General features: G+C 37.2%; 1 protein-coding gene across 3 annotated transcripts in view; it reads left to right on the forward strand.

Annotated features, from left to right (window-relative positions):
* The first annotated feature begins 3,906 nt into the window (after positions 1 to 3,906).
* LOC106958292 (serine/threonine-protein kinase N2) overlaps positions 3,907 to 21,241 on the forward strand; it is a 41,267-nt gene continuing 23,932 nt past the window's right edge. The window contains exons 1-3 of one of the 3 annotated variants that reach the window (XM_015050115.1): positions 3,907 to 4,274; positions 18,808 to 18,972; positions 19,130 to 19,265. In XM_015050115.1, the coding sequence (XP_014905601.1) occupies positions 4,254 to 4,274; positions 18,808 to 18,972; positions 19,130 to 19,265 (322 nt within the window). In that variant the 5' untranslated portion in view covers positions 3,907 to 4,253. Of the gene's footprint in view, positions 4,275 to 15,506; positions 15,818 to 18,807; positions 18,973 to 19,129; positions 19,266 to 21,241 lie in introns of those variants that run through there. The other 2 variants (XM_015050116.1, XM_015050114.1) reach the window with 2 other exon arrangements.

Below are 21,241 nucleotides of genomic sequence, written 5' to 3' on the forward strand. Positions count from 1 at the left end.
TATATATATATATATATATATATATATATATATATATATATATAAAAAATAAAAAATTCCCTTCTCACCCTCCGTGGGTGGTCTCTCTCTCACTCTCACTCACTCACTCATCCATCCTCTGAGCTCGGGTCCTCTACCAGAGGCCTGGGAGCTTGAGGGTTCTGCGCAGTATCTTGGCTGTGCCTAGAACTGCACATTTCTGGACTGAGATGTCTGATGTTGTTCCTGGGATCTGTTTTAGCCAGTGGCTCCAGGCACCCCCAAACTGGAGCCACTGCTCGGGGCCCTCGGGGCCCCAATGACCACAGGCACCACTGTTGTCATGGATAAATTTTTAGATTTTTATCTTCAACATGATTATTTTCTACACGTTTCATACTCTGGTTAGGTCTGCCGCTATGTACATGCAGAATATTCCCCCACAGAGAAGCTGTAGCTGATCCATCATGAATGGCGGACTCTAAATTTGACCCATGTTCATGTGAGACGAGTCAGCTCACGTCAGGAGAAGTTTATACGAGCCTCTGCTGCTGCTGCTGATCAGAGGTTCTCTTCGTTGCTCTCAGATAATCCCTGAACAGACATCATCAGCTATTGGACTCATCCCCATAATCTCAGATCGCTCTCACGTTACGGCATCCCCGTTTTGACCCTTTGACCCAAATAAACAAAAACAGTGCACTTCCTCCACTTCTTCTCTGGAGAAGCTTCAATTACAGTCAGCTATTTATTGCAAGATTTATTACAAGGGATTGGTATGAAGTTACAAACTGGCTGCAATAGATGAGGCTTTTAAATTAATCCAGAATGACATTGCTTTTAATTTATTACACAGACTGAATGCTTTTCAGAGCATGACCCACCCAACAGCAAGTACAACACATTTATTTTCTTTAAATTACATAAATTTGCAATAAATATGTACATTTTATGACCCGTTTGATGGTGCCAAGTGAAGCTCAGTCAAATATTATGGATATGAGGAACAATTTTATGATGTGCTGCTTTTGCAGAGCTCAGGTATTTACACCCCTCAAAGTTTTTCAATGATGTCCCTTGACAACCATCAACTATGATGACTTTTTAATCTGGTTTTATGAGATAGAACAAGAAAAAAAGAAACAGTCCACATAGTTGTGAATTGGAAGAATGGATGATTTTCTGTTATTTTATTGGAAATGAAAAGCTCCGTCAGACAGGATGCTGAGGATTTGGCTCTGAGCCTAAATATATAGCTCCAGTTTTCCGCATCCTCTAACAGGTCACACTACAGATTTTTATTTCTAATAAACTTATAAGGGCAGTATTATATATTTTTCAGGAACATAGTGCCTTTTCATAACACAATCAAGTATGTTACCTTCAGGTGTTGGATGTTTCGCATTATTCCCATAATAACGGCATCATTATTCATTTGTCAGCTACTCAAAGCGGTGGATATTATTTTAGAACCTACCTGTGCTTTTAACATCTATATCTTTGTCTCTTTCTGACCTGCCTGTTGTGCTCCTGGGTCTTCATGCTGCTGTTGGTGTTCATGTCATGTTCTCCAATATGTTCTACAACAAACTAGTGAGGTCTTTATAGAAAAGCTGTATTTAGACTACGGTTAAATTACACGCCGGTGCACTCTATTCACTAATTGGTTGTCTTCTGAAGGCGGCTATATTTGATATTATCAGAGAAAGGAGGGATTAAATACAAATAAATATCACAATTTCTAGATTTTTATTTGTAAAAAACAACAACCAAAAAACAACTTTGATAACCATGTATTTCAATCTGGAAAGACTCAGACGAAGAAAAAGGAACAATTAAAAGGTTTAATGACAGCAATGAATAACAGTTCTTTGGCGCTCGGGCCCCGGCAGCTGATCGGAGCTGAGATTTGATGTGAACTCGATGAACATCCCGATAACCGATTAGGGATGCTCTCCCCCGGGGCCCGACACTGGTGGTGGAGGTCTGGAAAGGGTGCCATCCTGGAGAGCCGAAGGATGTGGGTGGAGAAGGGGAGGTGGTGGGTTGAACGCAGCTGGGAAGCGGCCGACGGCTTGGGTGTGGATCCTTTTATGCAGAGCTTGATTGATGATTGGACACGCCAGGTGAGGTCCAGCGCTGAGGTCGGAGATGAGCATGACGCCGATGGACGAACGGAGGGGATAGAGTCTTCCAGGTTGAATTTTCGCTATTAGCTTCATTAGTTTCCTTTAAGTTCACTCTACTCTAATTTGTGTTGGTCTCACATAAGATCCTTATAAAATGTCACAAAGTTTGTGATTGAAATGTGACGAAACATGAAAAACTATTGTCCACACCACAATGTATGTGTAGTTTTGAAAATACTACATTTTTTGGTAACACTTTATTTGAAGGGGATTGAATAAGACTGACATGACACCGTCATAAACACATGTCATGAACATCAATAAGCCTTCATGAATATTTATGACTGTGGTTATAAAGCGTCATTCGGTAAATTATGACACTTTTAATACAAAGTTGACATTATTCAAAATGTCTTTGTTATGACAACGTGACATTAACCAGGAAATCATTACTGTTTAAACTTTACCTTTAATAACATAAAGTTACCTAATTTTTAAAGTGCAATCAGTAATACTTTTATAACAAATTTATATCAGTAATGATTTATTGGTTAATGTCAAGTTGTCATAAAGACATTTTGAATAATGTCAACTTTGTATTAAAAGTGTCATAATTTACCAAATGACGCTTTATGACCACAGTCATAAATATTCATGAAGGCTTATTGATGTTCATGACATGTGTTTATGACGGTGTCATGTCAGTCTTATTCAACCCCCTTCAAATAAAGTGTTACCCATTTTTTATTTATTCTTAGTTTTAAGTGCAATTCGCAACAGTTTCCAATTTGGAATTTACAAATGATATAAATTTGTGGGATCAACCCAGATGATGTTGATCATCTTCTAAACTAGCAGCTACCGCAGAACAACAGGAAGTACTGTAAATTCTGAATAAGCTTGGTCGAGTGGTTTGTTTTTCATCCAGAAATCCATAAAACTGTGCATCAGCAAAACTGTTGGCTATTTTACAACAGAAACAGTCCACACTGTATCATCTGTGATTAGTGTTGCATCAGTTTCAAAATCAAACCATTTTTTTTATTTTTTTGTTTAACATGTAACATACTGAGATATCAGGAACCCCACCCATCACATTTTTTTTGGCTACAAAAGCATCAGCTTTTATGAATAAATAGGGATAACCTCAGAGTGATTTAATTTTCTGTTGCTTACCACAAGTTGAAAAAACAAAATTTAAGCCGCTGTGGAAAATGCCTCTTACTGATTTCTGTACGAGCAGCTTTGTTGTCCATGAAATGTGTTCACAAGGAGAAACTAATAAATTAACTTTAAATTGTAATGCTATTAATGTAACTTTGCCTACATTTTTCACCCCCAGGTGAAAAATCAAACTTGTCACACAGGCACAAAGATTGCTTATGCCTCTGACCGGCTTAACTCCCTACTTTAATAAATATTTGTCAAACCAGTAGGTTTTTTTGCTCTTAACTTTGGTGTAGGCTTCAGTTTTATTTTAGGGGTTAAACTTTTTTTTCCTGAAGTTATCATTTATCCAGTTTTATTCAATAACAAATCTTACTTTTATCCTCATTATTGCTTTTTATCTCATGATGAAATTATGAGTATTATTATGAGACTATTCTTTCCACTGTTTAGCAGAATTTAATCTAATGTCAGAAAGTTTGAAGCACCTCATTACTCATAACTTCCATGTTGGTGTTTTCCTCAGGTTGGTGGCAGGTTAGCGCAAGTAGGTAAGGCTCGTGCGCTGGAAGTTGTGGATCACGTGCGTCACTGTCCGGGCAGAGCAGTCCAGCAGTGGGAGCCTCTGCCGCAGCACTACGGCTCCTCTGGGCGGACGCTTCCATTCTAACCACCGCCTCTCCTTCTCCAGCTACAGTGGGACAGATTTCTGCCGTAGCATTTTTTTTTTTTTTTTTTTTTTTTTTTACATCTGAGCGCCAGTCCACCCTCTGGGACTCTATCGGGACGGCGAGGCCGCGTCAAAGAAGTGCGAAGACGGCATGGGAAGCCCCGTGTTACCCAGAAGAGCGATGGTTTGGCCAAAATAATCCCGTCTTTCTGTCGCCAGAGAGGGAAACTTAAAACAAGTCCTGTTTTTGGAGTCCCACCGCCCCTCACTGCTCTCCCCGTAGGATTTGATTCAAAGGCGAATCCAAGATGGCTGCTGATTCCGTGCAGGTAGGAAAAGTTGACAACTGTTGCGAAAAGTGCGCAAACCCCGCCGAGAGATGCATTAATAAGTTAGCAAAGAGTTTTATTTCATAAAAGCAGGTCCTTCGTGGTTCCGTAGAGTTCTGTTGAGCTACAAGGCCGCCGACTGATCCCAGAGGACTGTCTTAGAGCTTTCCATGGATTGAGGCCTGGGAAACAATTATCCAAACTAAGTTATCATGTAATATTCAACATTTAAGCAGGTTATTTTGTTTTGTGAACGTTTTCGTGTTAAATCTATGCAGCTCACGTGAAAACACATTAAACGTAGCGCTGCTTTATCTCCAAATAAATGATAGTTAACATTTGGTTCTGATATAACCTTACAGTTAACGACTCTTCTCTAAACTTTAGTGAGGAGTTCCCGTCTTGTATTGTTTGCAGATATCAGCTATATGGATGGAATAAACGTAATGTAATGTAGACAGCGGTTATGTTTAGTGAAGAACTGGTCAGAAACTTTTTAAACTGGTTAAACTTGTAGCCAGCTGTACCACTGTCGTAAGGAAAACTCTAGTTTAACAGGAAAAAAAATGCCTCACGGTTTTAAACGGTGCAAACGGAGTGTCTTCTTGTTGAGTATCAATACTCAGAACCGCGGTTAATGTGGTTTCATTTGAGTGACGTCAGCCCCAGAAGCAGACGTCCCAAGTTTGGTATTACAGTTCGGTGGTCTTAAATAAACACGTTGTAGGTGAACCTGTATGGCAAGAAAATAAACTTAAGTTTAAAACATTCAAAATATCTAGATAGCATTTTAAAATCCGAGCTACTAGGGTTATTATTATTCTTCAGTTTACATTGAATCACGTTAAAAGTGAAACAAGGCATATTTGTTACTAGTGTTATGCTTTTGTTACTATTAGCAAAAAGTTTGTATTGAAGTTTCAACCCTTTTCAATGATTTAGATGAATGTATCAAAAAAAGAGGTGGGTGACGTTGACTTCAAAATTTTATCTTGATATTTTGTGGTACTATAGTGATAATGAAAGTATGAAAAACAGTTTATTACTTATTAGAGTTTTTTTTTTTCTTTAGCTAACTGTGTGGATGTGGCTGCCTACCACAGCAACCTTAGACCAAAAAACACACAAAATATGCTCTTGAAAAACATTCCCATTTGAAACAGGCTTCTTCATTACACCAGCTGAAGCTACATAATGAAATGTGATATTTTTTTAATCATTAATCTGCACACAGCAGCTGTGATGTCAGACTCAATGATTAGTAGGCACTTTTAGCCATAAGCTAATAGAGACACACTCATCTGATCACTTGTGGCAGCTGATTTCAGTTTTCTCTTTTTAAAAACTAAATATAAATGGCACAGAAATACTTTGTTTCCCCTCCTGTATAGAATAGAAAGTTGATGGATATTGACTGTTGTGTGTTAAAATGTTAAATTATTCATTCGTTTATTGTAACTCCACAGGAGATTTTTCTGTCATTGTCAGTCGTTATCATTAATAATTCACATTTCGATCTGAGGCGACCTCACAGAGTGTGTGAGAGTGAAATCAGTCACACAGCATTACGGTTAAACAGGATTTCAGTAATATTTTAAAACAAAGATGATTACAGATCTTTCATTTCAAATGGTTTTTAACGACTTGTATTGTATTCAGTCTCTCTTTGGTTTTCCAATGGAAGTGGTGGACGTTTACCATAATAGTAAGATTTCTAAAAGACTGACAAAATTTTCTAATCTAGTGTGTTCCATGATCAGTAGAACTCTACACAGAGCAACTTTCATGTAGTACTTTGAGCTTCCCCTAATTTTCTAAAGAATTACTCCTTTTTGTTGTCGCCAGAATAAAAAATTCCCCAACATGCCTCTATAGAATAGGTGGGCAGAGCACCCAAAAGTTGTAATCAAGTAGAAGTAGTACTACTTCAATATGTTTTTTTACTAGAGTACAACTAAAAAGTAGCCATCCAAGAAATTACTCAAGTAAAAAAAAACTATTTAGTAAAAAGTCAACTCAATTATTGAGTAACTGATCAAATGATCAATCTTTTAATATTTAAAAATGGTATTATCAGCTGGAGCAAAATAGAAAGTTAAGTGGAAGTTTTGATATTTTAAGGACAAAAATGTCAACAATAAAGATAAGTAACAAATAACAATCAAAGGAACGTTTTTTCTAAAGCATTTTCTTCCAGTGAAAAAAAACCTTCCAATCAGGAAGTTGTCTGGTGCGACAACTTGGTTTGTGTGGTGAATTTTTGGTTAAAACATGATTGTTCCTCATTCACTGGGTAGAGAATCCAGAAATTTTACTCGATTAAGAGAAGCAATGTCATGATAAGATTACTGAAGTAAATGTACAGCATAGTAAAAATACTCAAAGTACTTTTTTCCCCCCCTAAAAATGTACTTGTAAATGTAATTCAGTGAAAGTAACTAGTGAATGTAACTAGTTACTACCTAACTCAACTCTCTATAGAAAACACAGTTTTCATTCCATAAACTTTTCGCACCTTCTCTGCTTCCTCTAACATCTCATTGCCGCTGAAAATGGCAAACTGGATCTTTTTCACTTGGTAACTTCCACTCTGAAGAGTGGTGCTTTCCCTGATCGGAAAATAATCAAACCTTTTCAATGACCAATAATCATAAATATTATCTTTTGGGTTAGTCATCAAAGTTCTGCAGTGCTGCTTTAGGATCAATTATGTTAGCATGAGTAAAGCTGATTGTTTTGGTTCCTAATCATTTGGATAAAAAATTCTTATCATGGTTATTTTTTCATGAGAAATGATATAACACTATAAATGCCCACTCCTATTACAAACCTGTCTACTTGTTGTACTGTTGGTGGCTGCACGTTTTTTCAGATGAACTTTAACCTTTGGCCTCAGCTGGTTTGTGTTTTGTAAGCTCTCAAAGGGAACCTGGATTATTTCTCCATTCAGTGAATTGTTTTCTACTGGCTTCCAATAGATGAAGATTCAAGATACAGAAACTGAAGTGATTCCTGTAAGTTAAGTGGTGTATTTAAGTGTGCTGTACTGGTGCAGAGTTATCAAATACATTTAGAATTCAGTACATTTATGTAAGTGCTTTTTTTTTTTTTTTTTTTTAAAGAAACATTTTAAGTAAATTCAACTTTGTTTATGTATCGTATCAGCTGATACTAATCTTTAGACATCTGTATCGGTATCAAAAGTGAAAAAAGTGGACTGGTATATCCCTACAGGCAACAAAAAAAAAAGTCTTTAAAAATAGTCAAAAACATAATAGCTGAGCTCCTAAAAGTATTCAATAAAAACTCAAATCACATTTTTACCTCTGTTATTAGCAGTGAACTTGATAAATTGCACATAAATATTCTACTGTATGTAATCAGAAACTCTTTTTTTCAGGTCATTTCCCCGCCCCTATTTATCAAAAGATGAAGCGACTGCTAGGATGATATTTTTCCTGTTTAAAAAGTGAAAATTGATGCTCAAAGATTTTCTTGTCAGTATTTTCTCTACAAGAGAACATTTATTTCACCTGTGAAGATATCGGTCTGGAAGTCAAATTCACTCAGTGTACCATGGTATTGAGGAGTAAGATGGCTACGCATCTGAAAACATGAGCTCTGAGGTTTAAGCATCAACAACCAGCTTCAGCCAGCTAAACACGTTTTTTTTTGTTTTTTTTGCCATATTCACAAATTTCAAATCCAGCCTTTGAATCCAACGTGGCAGCTGCATCGTTTCTGATGGTAGCCTTCCTGTTTTTAACATTTCACATTAACTGAAGCCTTTCACTGAGACAAGAGGTGCTGATCCTCTGTTGTCATGTGAACAAGTAGTCATAAAATGGCTTTTTCAGTCCCACTATGTTGACTGATTTCTCAGCACAGGTGCGCTATATTTTCTGGTAGGGTTGCTGTTGCTTTTAGTCACACAGTTATAAGACATGATGGTGGTAACAAATCACATGGTAACTCGGTTGTATGCTGCTTGGAAAGAAGTTCATCATGCAAGGACGCACCGATTCATGTTTTTCACTTCCGATACTTATATCTGAAGCTTAGTATCGGCTGATAGCAATTCAATACAGAAAGACTGGCTTTTTTTTTACCTGAAAATGTGTAGGTTTTTTAAAGTGAACTTACACATTTGTACTGAGCTACAAATTAATTTGATAATTGTACCATTACAGCTCACTTAAATACAGCAACAGCTTGACTAGCTTGGTCAAACATGTGAAAACAACTTTCATTTGTTCAATCAGTCAAATTAGGAGTAGAGCAGTCAATGTAAAATAACTAATGAAGAAACTGACAAAAACAACATGTTGGCTAGCTTGGTCAAACGTGAAAAATAACAAACTTTCTTTCAAATGGTTCAGAAAGCACGATTATAAATTCTAAATATAACGTAAAATAAATAAAGCATGAAGGTGCTCAGAGTACAAAGCATAGAATTAGACTGAATCCATTACGGATCGGGAACACTATCACCCATACTGGTTCTAGAATTTTTTTTTCTATATCGAGACAGAGACAGATATTAATTAGGGTTACCCTACACTTTTCTCTGGCATCTCGGTAAAATAACGTTATATGTTCTGGATATCAGCAATCAGCAACATGTAGTCAGAACACAAACTCATGTCTTGACAAAAGGATATGCCGTAAAGCTGATTGTATGTGCTCTATTTCTTTCCTATGCTAATAGTAGCTGAAGTGAACCTATACAAGTCCCTCCAGACCCCTGTGAGGGCGACACAGGTCGTGACTCTTGGCAGGTTGGTCCCTCAGAGCCGTTCATTGGTCACTCTGTGACTTTGTTGCTCCATGCTCACACACGGCCTGCCGTAGCACGTGAGGCATGACCTTTAACAGAAACTCAAAGAGTGTAATATTACATACAGTGCAATCTGTTCCGAGATATGCTTGGGAGTCACGCTGTAGAATCTATGTTTATTACCACATGTTTCTATTTTTTACCAAAGTAACACACAAGTCCTTGGCGATGGACGATGGACACAGATGGACTCTGTGTAATACTCAGATGTTGTGGCTTCTAACGGGAAAACCTGGCTCTGTAAGCCTGGGCTTGGAGAGTGGCCTGAACGTTTCCATTGTCTTATTGTCTGACCAGATCTCACGTTGTCAACCTGGATGAATTGGAGGTACAGACCCAGTGTGTGATTTTACTGTCCAATCCAGGTCATGTCTAAGGCCCCAGATGAACCCATGAAGGCTATTTTTACTAGGTATGACATTTGCTAGCAATTTATTTATACAATTCATATGCTTAGTAGCCAACCATTTAATACTTTACACTGGTCTGCTGCAGTATGTAACTTTTATAAAAACAAAAACATAAAGTTTTTTTTGTTATACATATTTGTTAAAGCTTGTTACCATGTTGTAACAGTATGTTATGAGACAGGAAATCTGTAAAAAAGATTGGTCTCCTCCATCTCCTCTATGAGCTATGAGTGTTGCCATCTGAAGAAATGACCTGCGCATAGTCAAAAACAACTAATCAGAGCCAGGAGGAAAACTGGTGGCCATGCTAACTAGCCTAGCATTTCACAACATGCAGTGCTAGACCCAGCAAAGAAGAGAGAATTTGGGATGCAGGCAGGCTAGTAGAGAGGGGGATGAGTAGCGTCACACGGAGGATGATTGACAGACCCGCCTCCTTTTCTGATTGGTTGTTTCTAGTTCGCACTTGGAGAAGGCAGAGGAGCTCATTTTTTTCTCAGATTATCTGTCTAACAACACTATCAGAACATAGTGACAGTTTCAATTAAAAAAATATTTTAATAAAAGTTACATACTGCCACTTTAAGTAGAGCTGGGCATTAAATCGATTTCATTGATCTAAACAAATTTTTGTTTTTGGAAGATTACATTTTTGGAAATGTGGATTTTTTTTCTACAATGCTCTCATTGGTTTCCATAGTTCTGAGTGCTGTCGGCACGCCCTCTTGTTTACAAGAGTTTCACAGCTGCTATACTTTCAGGTCAACTCTAACCAAGTATTCAGACCGGCTAATATTTTTTTGTGATTAATAATACAAGAATAAAGTCATAATACTACCAGAACAAATTTGTAATATTAGCAGAGAAGTAATTTTATGAGAATGCAGACATAAAAAATAATGAAAAAATAAAATGAGGAATGTTGAGCATCTTGTGTTGTTATACTTTGTATGTGTTTTACAAAGTAATAAACTCATACCACACAATGTCAGCATTAAAACACATTTGTTTTAACACATCAGCATCAAATTATTATCAGTAGCAGAACATTGAAACTATCGTTGAAAACCGCTGACTATTTTGATGTGACCAGCTCATGGACTGACCATATCATGGACTGACCAGCTCAGTCCATGACCAGCTTTACTTCAGATGACTGAAGTAAAAATAACTTTTTGAAAATATTTTCTGTCATTTTTTTTGTTTTATAAAAGAAAGCGGGAAAAAATATACAAATTGGATATCGCATGGAAAAAATCTGAGCTTTAATTTGTAAATTGTATCCCTCAAATTAAGCCATTTTTAACTATTACTATATAGCCCGGGTAGTAATGCAGGGTCATGGATTGTCTCATAGTAAATAGTGGAGCCACAGTCGTTGAGTCCATCAGTCTTGCGCTGTGTTTTGTTATGAGAGGAAGCATTTGCTTACAGTTCCTGCTTCACTTCTCTTTGAACCCATGACGTCTCATGTTTCTGGTATGAGATTTTTGTTTCCTCCTCACGAGTCGGTGTGTTCAGTTTGCAAGAAATGGCGACACCTGCACATGCCGACCGGCATCTCTGGCATGTGTGACAAAGACAGTGGAACTGGAGACCAGAATAGTCACGTCAACGAGCGATGCGTGTTAATTTCAAATTAAAATGTAGGCCTTGTGTTTGATGAATGTCAGGCTTATCTGATTGGCCTTTCTTGGATTTCCTTGCATTGTTGCACAGTAAAATAGGATCGTTTGGGTGTCCACTGTTGTCCTTATACCACAGTGGGCAAAGACAGCAAGGAGTGCAAACAAATTTCGCACTGGAGTGAGCAAATGAGAGACCTCTTCCTCCTTCGTCCAATCACTCACGACCTCCATTTTAACTGTGAGTCATCAGAGAGAATATGTGCAAACTATACTTTCTTCAAGAAGTAAACACCTAGAGAAGAGAACCTGGATTTATGGTTGCAGAAGGCAGAAGGTTACTTGTTTAGTTTACCTCTACACTTTATTTCCAAACTGTTTGTAAAATGGGTATTGCCAGGCCAGAAAATAAAACATTTTTTAAAAACTAATTTAAAGACAATTTTTCCTCCCCCTGCTCAACAATTAAGAAAGCATGGAATATTTTAAGCAAAGAAAATAGTCTTTATTTTACTTTATTTGTAGGAAAGGAATGTGTAAATCATTGTATATCTAAAACTTCAAGAGGGTTTTGCGTGTTTTCCTTATTGATAGAAAGGCAATCACTTTACTAATTTGTTTTTCAAAAAAAAAAATAAAGATTCAATCTATTCTCAGTAATGAAAACATGATTTAGGTCACTTTTCATGTGAAAAAGCTTTAATAATGTAGTTAAAACTATTGTAGGTGCACCAAAGTCGTCTTTAGTGTAAAAGTCAGTAGATAGTTGTGGTTCTATCTACCATGAACTAAAGGGAAAATAAAAAGCTTGGTAATTGAAAGATGACAATTATGTTGTGTTTCTAAAATTTTTGTGAGAGGATTTTAACTTGTGGGCAGGCCAGTCACGGTAACAGACTCTGCTGGACTATAAATTGTCCCAGTAATTGCTGTGCTAAACGATAATGTTGTTTAGAGGACATTTTCAGTTCATATATTGGTAATGGGATAATAACACAAATTCACCTGTTCAGGATAAACTTTAATTTTGTTTAGAACACTTAGCACTGAAACTGGAAGATATTTTGCATATCCCAAATTAAACACCACAACCAAAAACATTAAGTATAACCACTTATAACTGAAAGCATGGATTTAAAAAATTAGAACTCTCAGCAAAATTGGCCTTCAAAAAAATTTAATCATAAGATTAGAAATTGAGTTTATTGCAATTAATTGATAAATTGCTTATTTCCCCAAATTGGGGAAATAAAAAGTCTCCATCTGCATCAGAACAAATCTGTGTCACTCAGCGGCCGTAGAAGGCCTCCGGGCTGCACTTTGGACAACGCTGCTCTACATGTTGACAGAAAAGCCTTGCTTTATTTGCCAGTACATTTAAAAGTGTTCACTTATTCATCCATGTTATTGCAGCTTTTTATCTTTTTCACTCCCCCCCTCTATAGAGTTGTCAGTTATTTTTCTTGTACTTTAAAGAACTGAAGTCATCATAAAGGCCGAAAAAGTTTGGATTTATCAGGATTTAAATATGAAATTTTAAAAAATCTGGAATTTTAATGGGTGAGTGACTTTCGAACTACATAAACTTAGAAAGTCAGAGTCAGACTCTAAAACAACAATCATGAGCATGTCGCAATAAACAATTAATCACATGATAAATTAAAATGAGCTAGGTAATTTCCATTCTGATGATTTATATTTTTTTAAAGAGCATTTTTGTTTACAGAGACTTCATAATCCATTTTATGTATGGTTTTGGTTGTGTGTGTGTGTGTGTGTGTGTGTGTGTGTGTGTGTGTGTGTGTGTGTGTGTGTTTTCTCCTTTTTTATTGTTTTTGGTGATTGTGTTTTATTTTGGATATTTGAAATACCTTCCAGTTCCAGTGTGGGAATGTTCTGTACAAAACTAAAGTTCATTATTCTTTGATAGGACAAACTTATTATGCCATTATCAATATATTGCTTGTAAATGGTCTCAAAACAGCAATATTATCGCTTATCACAATAATTTCTGGGACAATTTATCATCAGTGTCTAAATTATCCTAACCTTTTCATCTTTTGATATAGCTAATATTCTCTATAGCATTTATTTATTTAATAGTTGATTGATTCTGATGACTACAGTTTGGATAATAACATGAAAAAAGAAAAACAGATAAAGGAAGTAGACGTTTAACAAACATGTCACTCACAGCTTGGGACTGAACTCCAGCTGATGGCAGGGCTCCTTTAATATCCATAAGACTGTTAAAGCTGTAATATGCAGCAACAGTTGAGGGCCAGGGATTCTGTGTCCCTTCTGGCATTTTGTAGTGTGTTATTAAAATGACATACAACTGTAGAATCAGTAATAGAAGATTTTAGCTGCTTTTATATTCTAGCTTTGATTTAATTTGTTCCTAATTTGTATTTATGAAAGTTCTCATTGAAGTACTCAACAATTTTATTGAGCCAGGTATTTAAAAGAATTAAGTGTGCTTAACTACCAAGCTGTGTTTATTATGATTGTCATTCAGCCGTTTATTGTTTGATAATATCACAGGAGCAGAGGCCTCCAGTAAAGTAGGTTCAACACACCCAGGATCTTTCCCTGATTAAACCCTAACTCTGCACATTTGTCAGTAATTCTAGATCATTATGAAATCAGTACTGGGACACAAGTTTCCTGGCTCTGGATGTGTGTTGATGGTATTAAAGGACCAATCACACTGGAGGAACAGGAAAAGAGTTAGCACACACACAAAAAACAGATAAATTAGGTCTGGGCAATAAATCAGTAACAATATACATAGTGGCAGACATGTAATCTGTATAGATAGATAATATGTCTGCTAATTCAATGCATAGAATATTCTCTGAACTCCAATCCAGAACTTCATGGCATTCTAGGAGATGTAGGCAGAGGAAAGACTTTATCCGCTCAACCTCACATTGCCAATTCAGCTAGGTTGGTGACATCAACTAACTCACTCACTCTTTGGTTACCTGCCACAGCTGACAGCTGCACCTGAAACAATATGTATCAATATGGAGGTAGTTGCAGTTGCTCCCACTTTCTGACATTTTGAGTTCATTCTGACTAGGATGTTGGAATTTTCCATTTTCAGCTACAGCTGGAACTCAGCTTTATTAGTTCCTGTTAATTAGTTGTTGTTGTTTTTTTTAAACTGTAATGCCTCCTTTTGAAAAGATATTATTTATAATGAACACTGAGCACATCTTGCTCCCCAAACTGCCACATATCGTGTCTGTGTGATTTTGTTGATACTGGGATTGCTTGGAGCTGTGTATATATTTAAAATGACACAAAAAACCAACACAATTTGATAAAAACACTAATGTTTTTTTTTAATGGATTCATGCTTTAATGATGTGGCTGCAGAGAGTTATTGTGCCTGCTCAGTTGATTTAGTTTTTTGTGGTGGTGAGCTCTACACCCCCTTTGTCTTTGATCCCCTAGTAGCAGCTTCGCCTGAGAGAACAGCCCTGGCTTGACTTACTGAGCTGAAAACTAGCTCATTGTACAACTTTAATGGCAAGTTTAGTTTAGCCAAAGCTGTATCAGAAAATCTGGACAGGTGGAAGTTGCTTCTTGGTATTAGGCCCCTGGAAATGGTCGTTTATTGTGGTTACGTCTGGTGATGTTAGCATAAATGAAGTCCAATACAACCTTGGTTTCACAGTAGCTGCGCTTCCATTACAAACATAGGCAAAACTTTGTCAATATTCTGCTAATGTCGAAAAAACACAATTTCACTATTGTGCTGTTTCCATTAAATAAGAGACACAATTAAAATCACATGTGAATAAGTTTGTTCACGCAGTAAGTCATTTAAAAACATGTTGTTCCATCCTCCTCTTACTACTTCCTGTTGTCTTCTTCATCGTTTCTGCCAGTAGTAACATCCGGTTGTGGATCTTGTTAGATCCGGAAAAAGTATTTCCATGGCAGTTTTGCAAAATACACAAATTTCTATACAGCCAAAAAACCACCTCATTTTAGTGGCAAGACATTTTATCAAACTTTATGGAATTCTTGTTTCCTTTAGGTATATTTTTCTTTTTCGAAATTCCAATTTTTGCAATTTTATGGTCAAAAGAAACGCAGCTTGTAATGCCTTGGATATCATCAGTTCTGTAGAAATGATGTCATTTCCACAGACAACACACTTGAGCTCTATGCTTTGCTTTGTGGTAATACCTCTCTGTGGTGTTGCTTTGAGATCCCAGGGTGTCTCCTCTATCACATGTGTTCTCTGGTTGGGGGGAGGGGTACCGAAGATGGCCAGTGATATTCTTCAACTGGTGTTAATTTTAAACCCGGTTCTCGCCGTGGAGTGAGATTAGGTCCCATTCTGGGCTGCTATGACCTCACAGAGCGAGAAGCTAAGAAGGATTTGGCTGTCTCTGCTCAGACGGTTTATCTTCCCTGTTTATGTCAATGGTCTGTGTGAGAGAGTTGGAGCAAAGCAGACACCGGCAGAGTCAATGACCGAGACTCTGGCCGCCGCCTCGGCCCAGCGCAGTGAAGCCCGGTCTTTTGTGGCGTTGAATCAGTCTGTGTAATAGAACTGAAAGCGATGACAGCGTAGCTGGTCGACAGAAGATGCGTGGACTTGTTTGTTCAACTGATCTGGAGATGGATTTGGCTGAAGCTGATGAAGTTGTGGTAAGGAACAGCTAGTAATACCAAGGAACTTGTTTTTCACTGAGAGATTCGCCTGAAGCAGGTTGAGTAAATGTTAGTTAAGTTTATTTGGATTGCACATTTCAGCGACAAGGCATTTCAAAGTGCTTTACATCATAAAAATATAATGATTAGGCCTGTCACAATAGCAAATTTTGCTGGGCAAGAAATTGCTCAAGAAATTATTGTGATTGATAAATGATAATATTGTTGTTTTGAGGCCGATTTCAAATAATATAATAATGGCATAAATAATGCAAGAACCGATTTTCAAAGATTATTAGACTTTAAATTCTAATGAATATTTAACACTGGAATTGGAAGACATGTTAAATATCCAAAAATAAACAAAACAAAACAACAGAAACAACAAATAAAGTGAATTATGAAGCTTCTGTAAACAAAACTGTCCTTCAAGAAAAGGGGCTAGTTGAAACTGAAGACTTGTCATCCAGTTTTTGGTAGAGAGAGAAAAGAAAAAACAAATAATTAAGCAAATGGAAATTATTGACCTTGTTTTAATTTATCATGCGATTAATTAATTTATTGATAATTGTGACAGGTCTACAAAATACATGCAGTCATCAAAATTATCAAGCAAATGTACCTCAGATATCAATGCTCCAGTTCTTATGAATCAAAAGCAGTTCTGAACAGCTCAGTGTTTCAGCATCTTTGCAGTTTTCTGGAAGTTTGGTCCAGATTAGAGGATAAAAACTGCTTCTCCACATTTGGTTAAATCATTTCTATGATGAATGTTTTAAAGGCTTTTGTATAATATTGGCTTAATTCAGTTAGTTAGACCTTGTAGTGTTGAAAATAATGTTATGAATCCTTTTTATCAGCCACTTAAATAAAACATTAACTACTGCGATGTTTAAAGATCCGGGTTGCTTATTGTAATTCAAAATCGCTGTGCATTCATGGTGACCTCTAAAGCCGCGGCATTCAGGAAGTGACTGCTAATCCTCCTTAAGTTAAGGTGATGGTTTTACAGATGCAGGTCACTGGTGACTGACAGCAGCAGTGAAAAGCGGGTGTTTGGAAGCAGCTCAGATTCAAAACTCCACTATGTTGGAGTGAGGCCAGAGCACTCAGGCTGAACAGCTGAGCCTCAGGTTCGGTCAGAAGACCTTTTCACTGCCACAGGCATCAGGGTTTTCTGCAGCCACTTGCCCTCCAGCCCACTGGGAACTGACAGATCTTCACAACGCAAAACTAGGGCAGCTGAGTTGTGCAAATATGATTTGCTGAAAAAATGTTGGCAGTCTAGAATGACTCAGTACTATGCAAATGAGGAGCTGGGGTTTGTTTTCTTTTTTTTTTTTTGACACTTTCCCTTTGATCCCTTTAACCAAAATGAGAAGACAAGTATTAACTTGTGAAGTTGCTATGACTAATAACCAGATTACATTAAAAAGTCATTTTCTGTTTGCATAGTAACATCAGCGTACACTGCAAAAGTCACAATTGTAAAATATATATTACTTAAAAATTAATTATTTGATATTTTTTAGAATTAACATAAAGACATTTCCTTTTAATGAACAGCCATTTAAATGATTAAAAGAGCACAAATAAAAAAAATTTTTTAATCCAGAAATGGTTCAAAAAACAAATATTTTAGAAATGCAGAATGACTTTAAGTCTCTGGGTACTGAAGACAATGTTATATTACTTTTTTTTAAAGCCCTTAAATGTATGACTATAATCAATATTTTCAACTTTATGTAAGTAGTGTTTTTTATGTAAGTAAAAAAAATATTGTTGACCAAAGCATGAAAAAATCTAATGGAAAATATTAGCAATAAATATCTTAAATGAAATGTAGTGATATCACTTTTTTCCCCACCCAATTTTTACATAACTGAAGATAAAAGGAACTGTATAATGAATATGTTTTCCAAACTAAAGATTTATTGGAAAACAAAAATAAGCAATTTACATTACATATATGAATTATTAACTTACTATCTGCACTGCTAACGGCTATGATAGCTGAAATGCTGAAAGTATGTTGAAACAAGTTAGCATTATTTAGGAGCAGCTCTGATCATCTCTGTACAAGTTAATATATTTCTTCTTACAGAAATATAATAACTTGCAAAATACCTCAATAAGACAGACACTTTAATAAATGTTATGATAAAGACATAAGACTGAGTCCTAAACCGTGTTTGCAAAAATGTGTGGAGTTGCAGTTGACTCTTAATACCACTATTATTACCAATAGCTTACATTACATTACAGTTGAAACTATAAGAAGTCACCATAAAGTGCTACTCAAGAGACACTGAACCCAGAAGTGCAGCAGTCCTCCAACTTCCTACTGTTGGCTTCATAATCCTTTTCACCTAAGCTCTCATAGCCGACATCATCATCATCACTCATTATTATCAGCCATAATCTGACAATAGAAAATATTCACCCCCTTGGATCAATCATAATCAGCAAAACTTGGCTTTATTCACAGTTTTTAACATTTTATTTATTTGTTTTACAAATTAAATAAATATAATGAATACATTTTATCACATATTTACAAGAATTAAGAAATTATGCTTTTCTTACATATGAAGTAACCAAATTAGCATCTCCAACGCTTCCAATTCCTAGACCAATCAAAATACTCAAAAGAATTTGTCAGTCAGCCAATCAGTAAAATATTGTCACAACTAAAAATGTCTTTGATTTGCTAACATCTGTGGTAAGATAAGAACATCAGTTTCATTACTATATTTTTTATATTTTAATTTCTTCAAATTCGATAAAATTTCAAAAGTAGCTTTTTGTAGGAGTCTTGTTATTATGCCAGTGTAAAAACAAATTTTGATAACCTAATGAAATTTTTGGTGCCCTCGTAGAGTGAGAAGTCCCTCTCTTCTGCCTCCTTCCTCTCTGTCGTCCCTCTGCGTTACATACCGGGTTTCCTCGTCTCAACTCAGTTCTGTTTCTCACCTTTTCTTCCCCAGGGGGATGCCAGGGCCCAGCTGGTGGCAGAGCGACTGGGTCTTGGACAAAACCTGGACCTGTCTGATACCATGGTCCAGCAGAAGCTGGACGAAATCAAGGAGCAGATCCGTCGTGAGATCCGCAAAGAGTTAAAGATCAAAGAAGGTGCAGAGAACCTGCGCAAGGTAACCCCCACAATATTACTTGCAAAAAAGTAATTTTACTTGATTGCAAACTTTAATCATTTCCAGTTTGTAGCTCTTTCTATTACTCTGACAAATTTACCACCCAAAAGAAGTAATAGTGCTCTTTTACTTTCTCATTCTTCCCACGTATCCTCAGGTCACCACAGACAAGAAGAGCCTGGCTTACGTGGACAATATGCTTAAAAAATCTAACAAGAAGGTGGAGGAGCTCCACCAGGAGCTGCAAGAACTAAACGCTCATATAGTGGTCAAAGATCCAGAAGAATTAGCAGGTAATTAGAACTGGACGACTGCATCGATTCATGAGCTAATTCTTCATTATCCAAGTTGTACCAGTAAAATATTTGTGACAAATTCTCGTCCCTGGTTTTTCCAAAGCTTTGACCGACTTATTTCTTTTTAAGAACTATAGTATAAGAAGATGCAACATCATAACTCAATGAAATACTTCAGTATTCCCTGTACCGAACTTGAAAATTGGACTTTATGTTGCTAACCTTAGCATTCACCAACAACTCCTTGGTGGAAGTGAGAGCTCTGTGCAACACAAATAATCACCCGACCCAAACATGGTGCGCTAAATAATTAAACATAATTTAACGAAGTTTTGAGGCAGATAATTTGCTCAACAAATTTTTATAATCGAGGTACTCCAATCATTTGAGGAATCATTGCAACCCTAGTTGTTATAGCAACCCTAGACATTTTAGGCATGTGCATTCGCTGATCAGAAAAAGATCAGCTGATCAGTAGCAGCCGATTACCAATCAATATCTCTTATAGCTATTCAAAATGTTTAGCTAAGCTTTACTGGTGAAAGAGCTATCTGTCCCGTCATCTACATCTACATTTCCTCTGAATGCCAGCCCATTCAGCTGTGCGTTTGCTGCATAGTTGTTTTAACTGTAACTACAAATATTGACAGTACAAACAATTTTGGGAGTGTTCTGTCAGAAGCCCTGTATAAACTTACACATGCTAATAGAGTGCACATCCAGTGTTTGGAGGTGACTCATTCCCCAGAGGCTGACAATGTTGCATTCCCACATTCCAGCGATAGCTACAATGAGCTGCCGATTGTTCCTCGCCGAGCCTGTTGAAAGCCTGCTCCTGTTCGTTTGTCAGCAACAATGGAATTTAGAGAGAGTTGAAGCACAACAGCTGGGAGCATTCAGGATTGCCTTTGTTACCGCCATTGTCTTGTGGAGTAGTTGTTGGCAGCTGTTGTTCTGATGGGTTCAGGAAGCAAATGGATGGCCTGTTGCCGTCACATTACCCTGGGTTCGGAAGTAGATTAAGGAAGACGTTTTAGTTTAGATTTATGTCCTGAGCGCGACCTGAAATTGGGGCCGGGTCGGGCCAGAATTATTTGCTTAATAGTCTGGTCAGGCTCAGACGTTAAAAATACCTGCAGTGCATACAACACAGAGAAAGCCAAAGGAAAATGCACAGTATTGTTGTGTTAATCTACTTATTGTAGTGTAAATGGAGGATATATGGTTTAATCTGTTGAGGAAATAAAGAAAGTAAGTAGGATGCAGAAGTTCATCAGATTGTAACAAGTGCAGCGCGCTGCAGGGGCATACAGCTCCACCTTGCTCCTTGCACCTTGCAGGCGAGATAGGATCCTATCGATCAATCATCCCAGACGATTTGCACTTAACTCATCATGTAGTTGCAACAAGCATCAAGATGGAGCCGGAAGATATATATATATATATATAGGTATCTAGGCACAGCCAAGATACTGCGCAGAACCTTCAAGCTCCCAGGCCTCTGGTAGAGGACCTGAGCTCAGAGGATGAAAGAGAGACCACCTGCGGAGGGTGAGAAGGGGATTATTATATATCAGTGACGTGCGGTGAGGTTCATTGCTGGTGAGGCACTGACTTACAACTTATATACTATGCATGTTATTGGACGTACGGAAATTTTGCTCAGGCATACAACGCTGAGGGGCAAAAAGACTAATCTTTTACATGTCATCCATAGCCGCGTTAACTCAGTGAAACTTAGTAATGCAGGTAGTGATTTCGTGCTATGATCCACTGCAAAGGGAAAGAGGTATTCGCCAAGCTACACGCAGACTCGTTGCCATAGCAACTGACAACAATTAATTCATCTAATTCTGCACAAAAATATCTGTTCATCCAAACCCAAGTCTATCCTTGGCATGTCTTTTCTACTCCGTTTAAGAATCATCAAACTGTCTCGAAGCAAAACTTTCTGTCCGGTGTTGGTCTTCCTT

The sequence above is a fragment of the Poecilia latipinna genome, unplaced genomic scaffold (genome assembly GCF_001443285.1).
Source record: "Poecilia latipinna isolate Pla-1442-1.1 unplaced genomic scaffold, P_latipinna-1.0 Scaffold975, whole genome shotgun sequence".
In the NCBI taxonomy this organism is placed as follows: domain Eukaryota; kingdom Metazoa; phylum Chordata; class Actinopteri; order Cyprinodontiformes; family Poeciliidae; genus Poecilia; species Poecilia latipinna.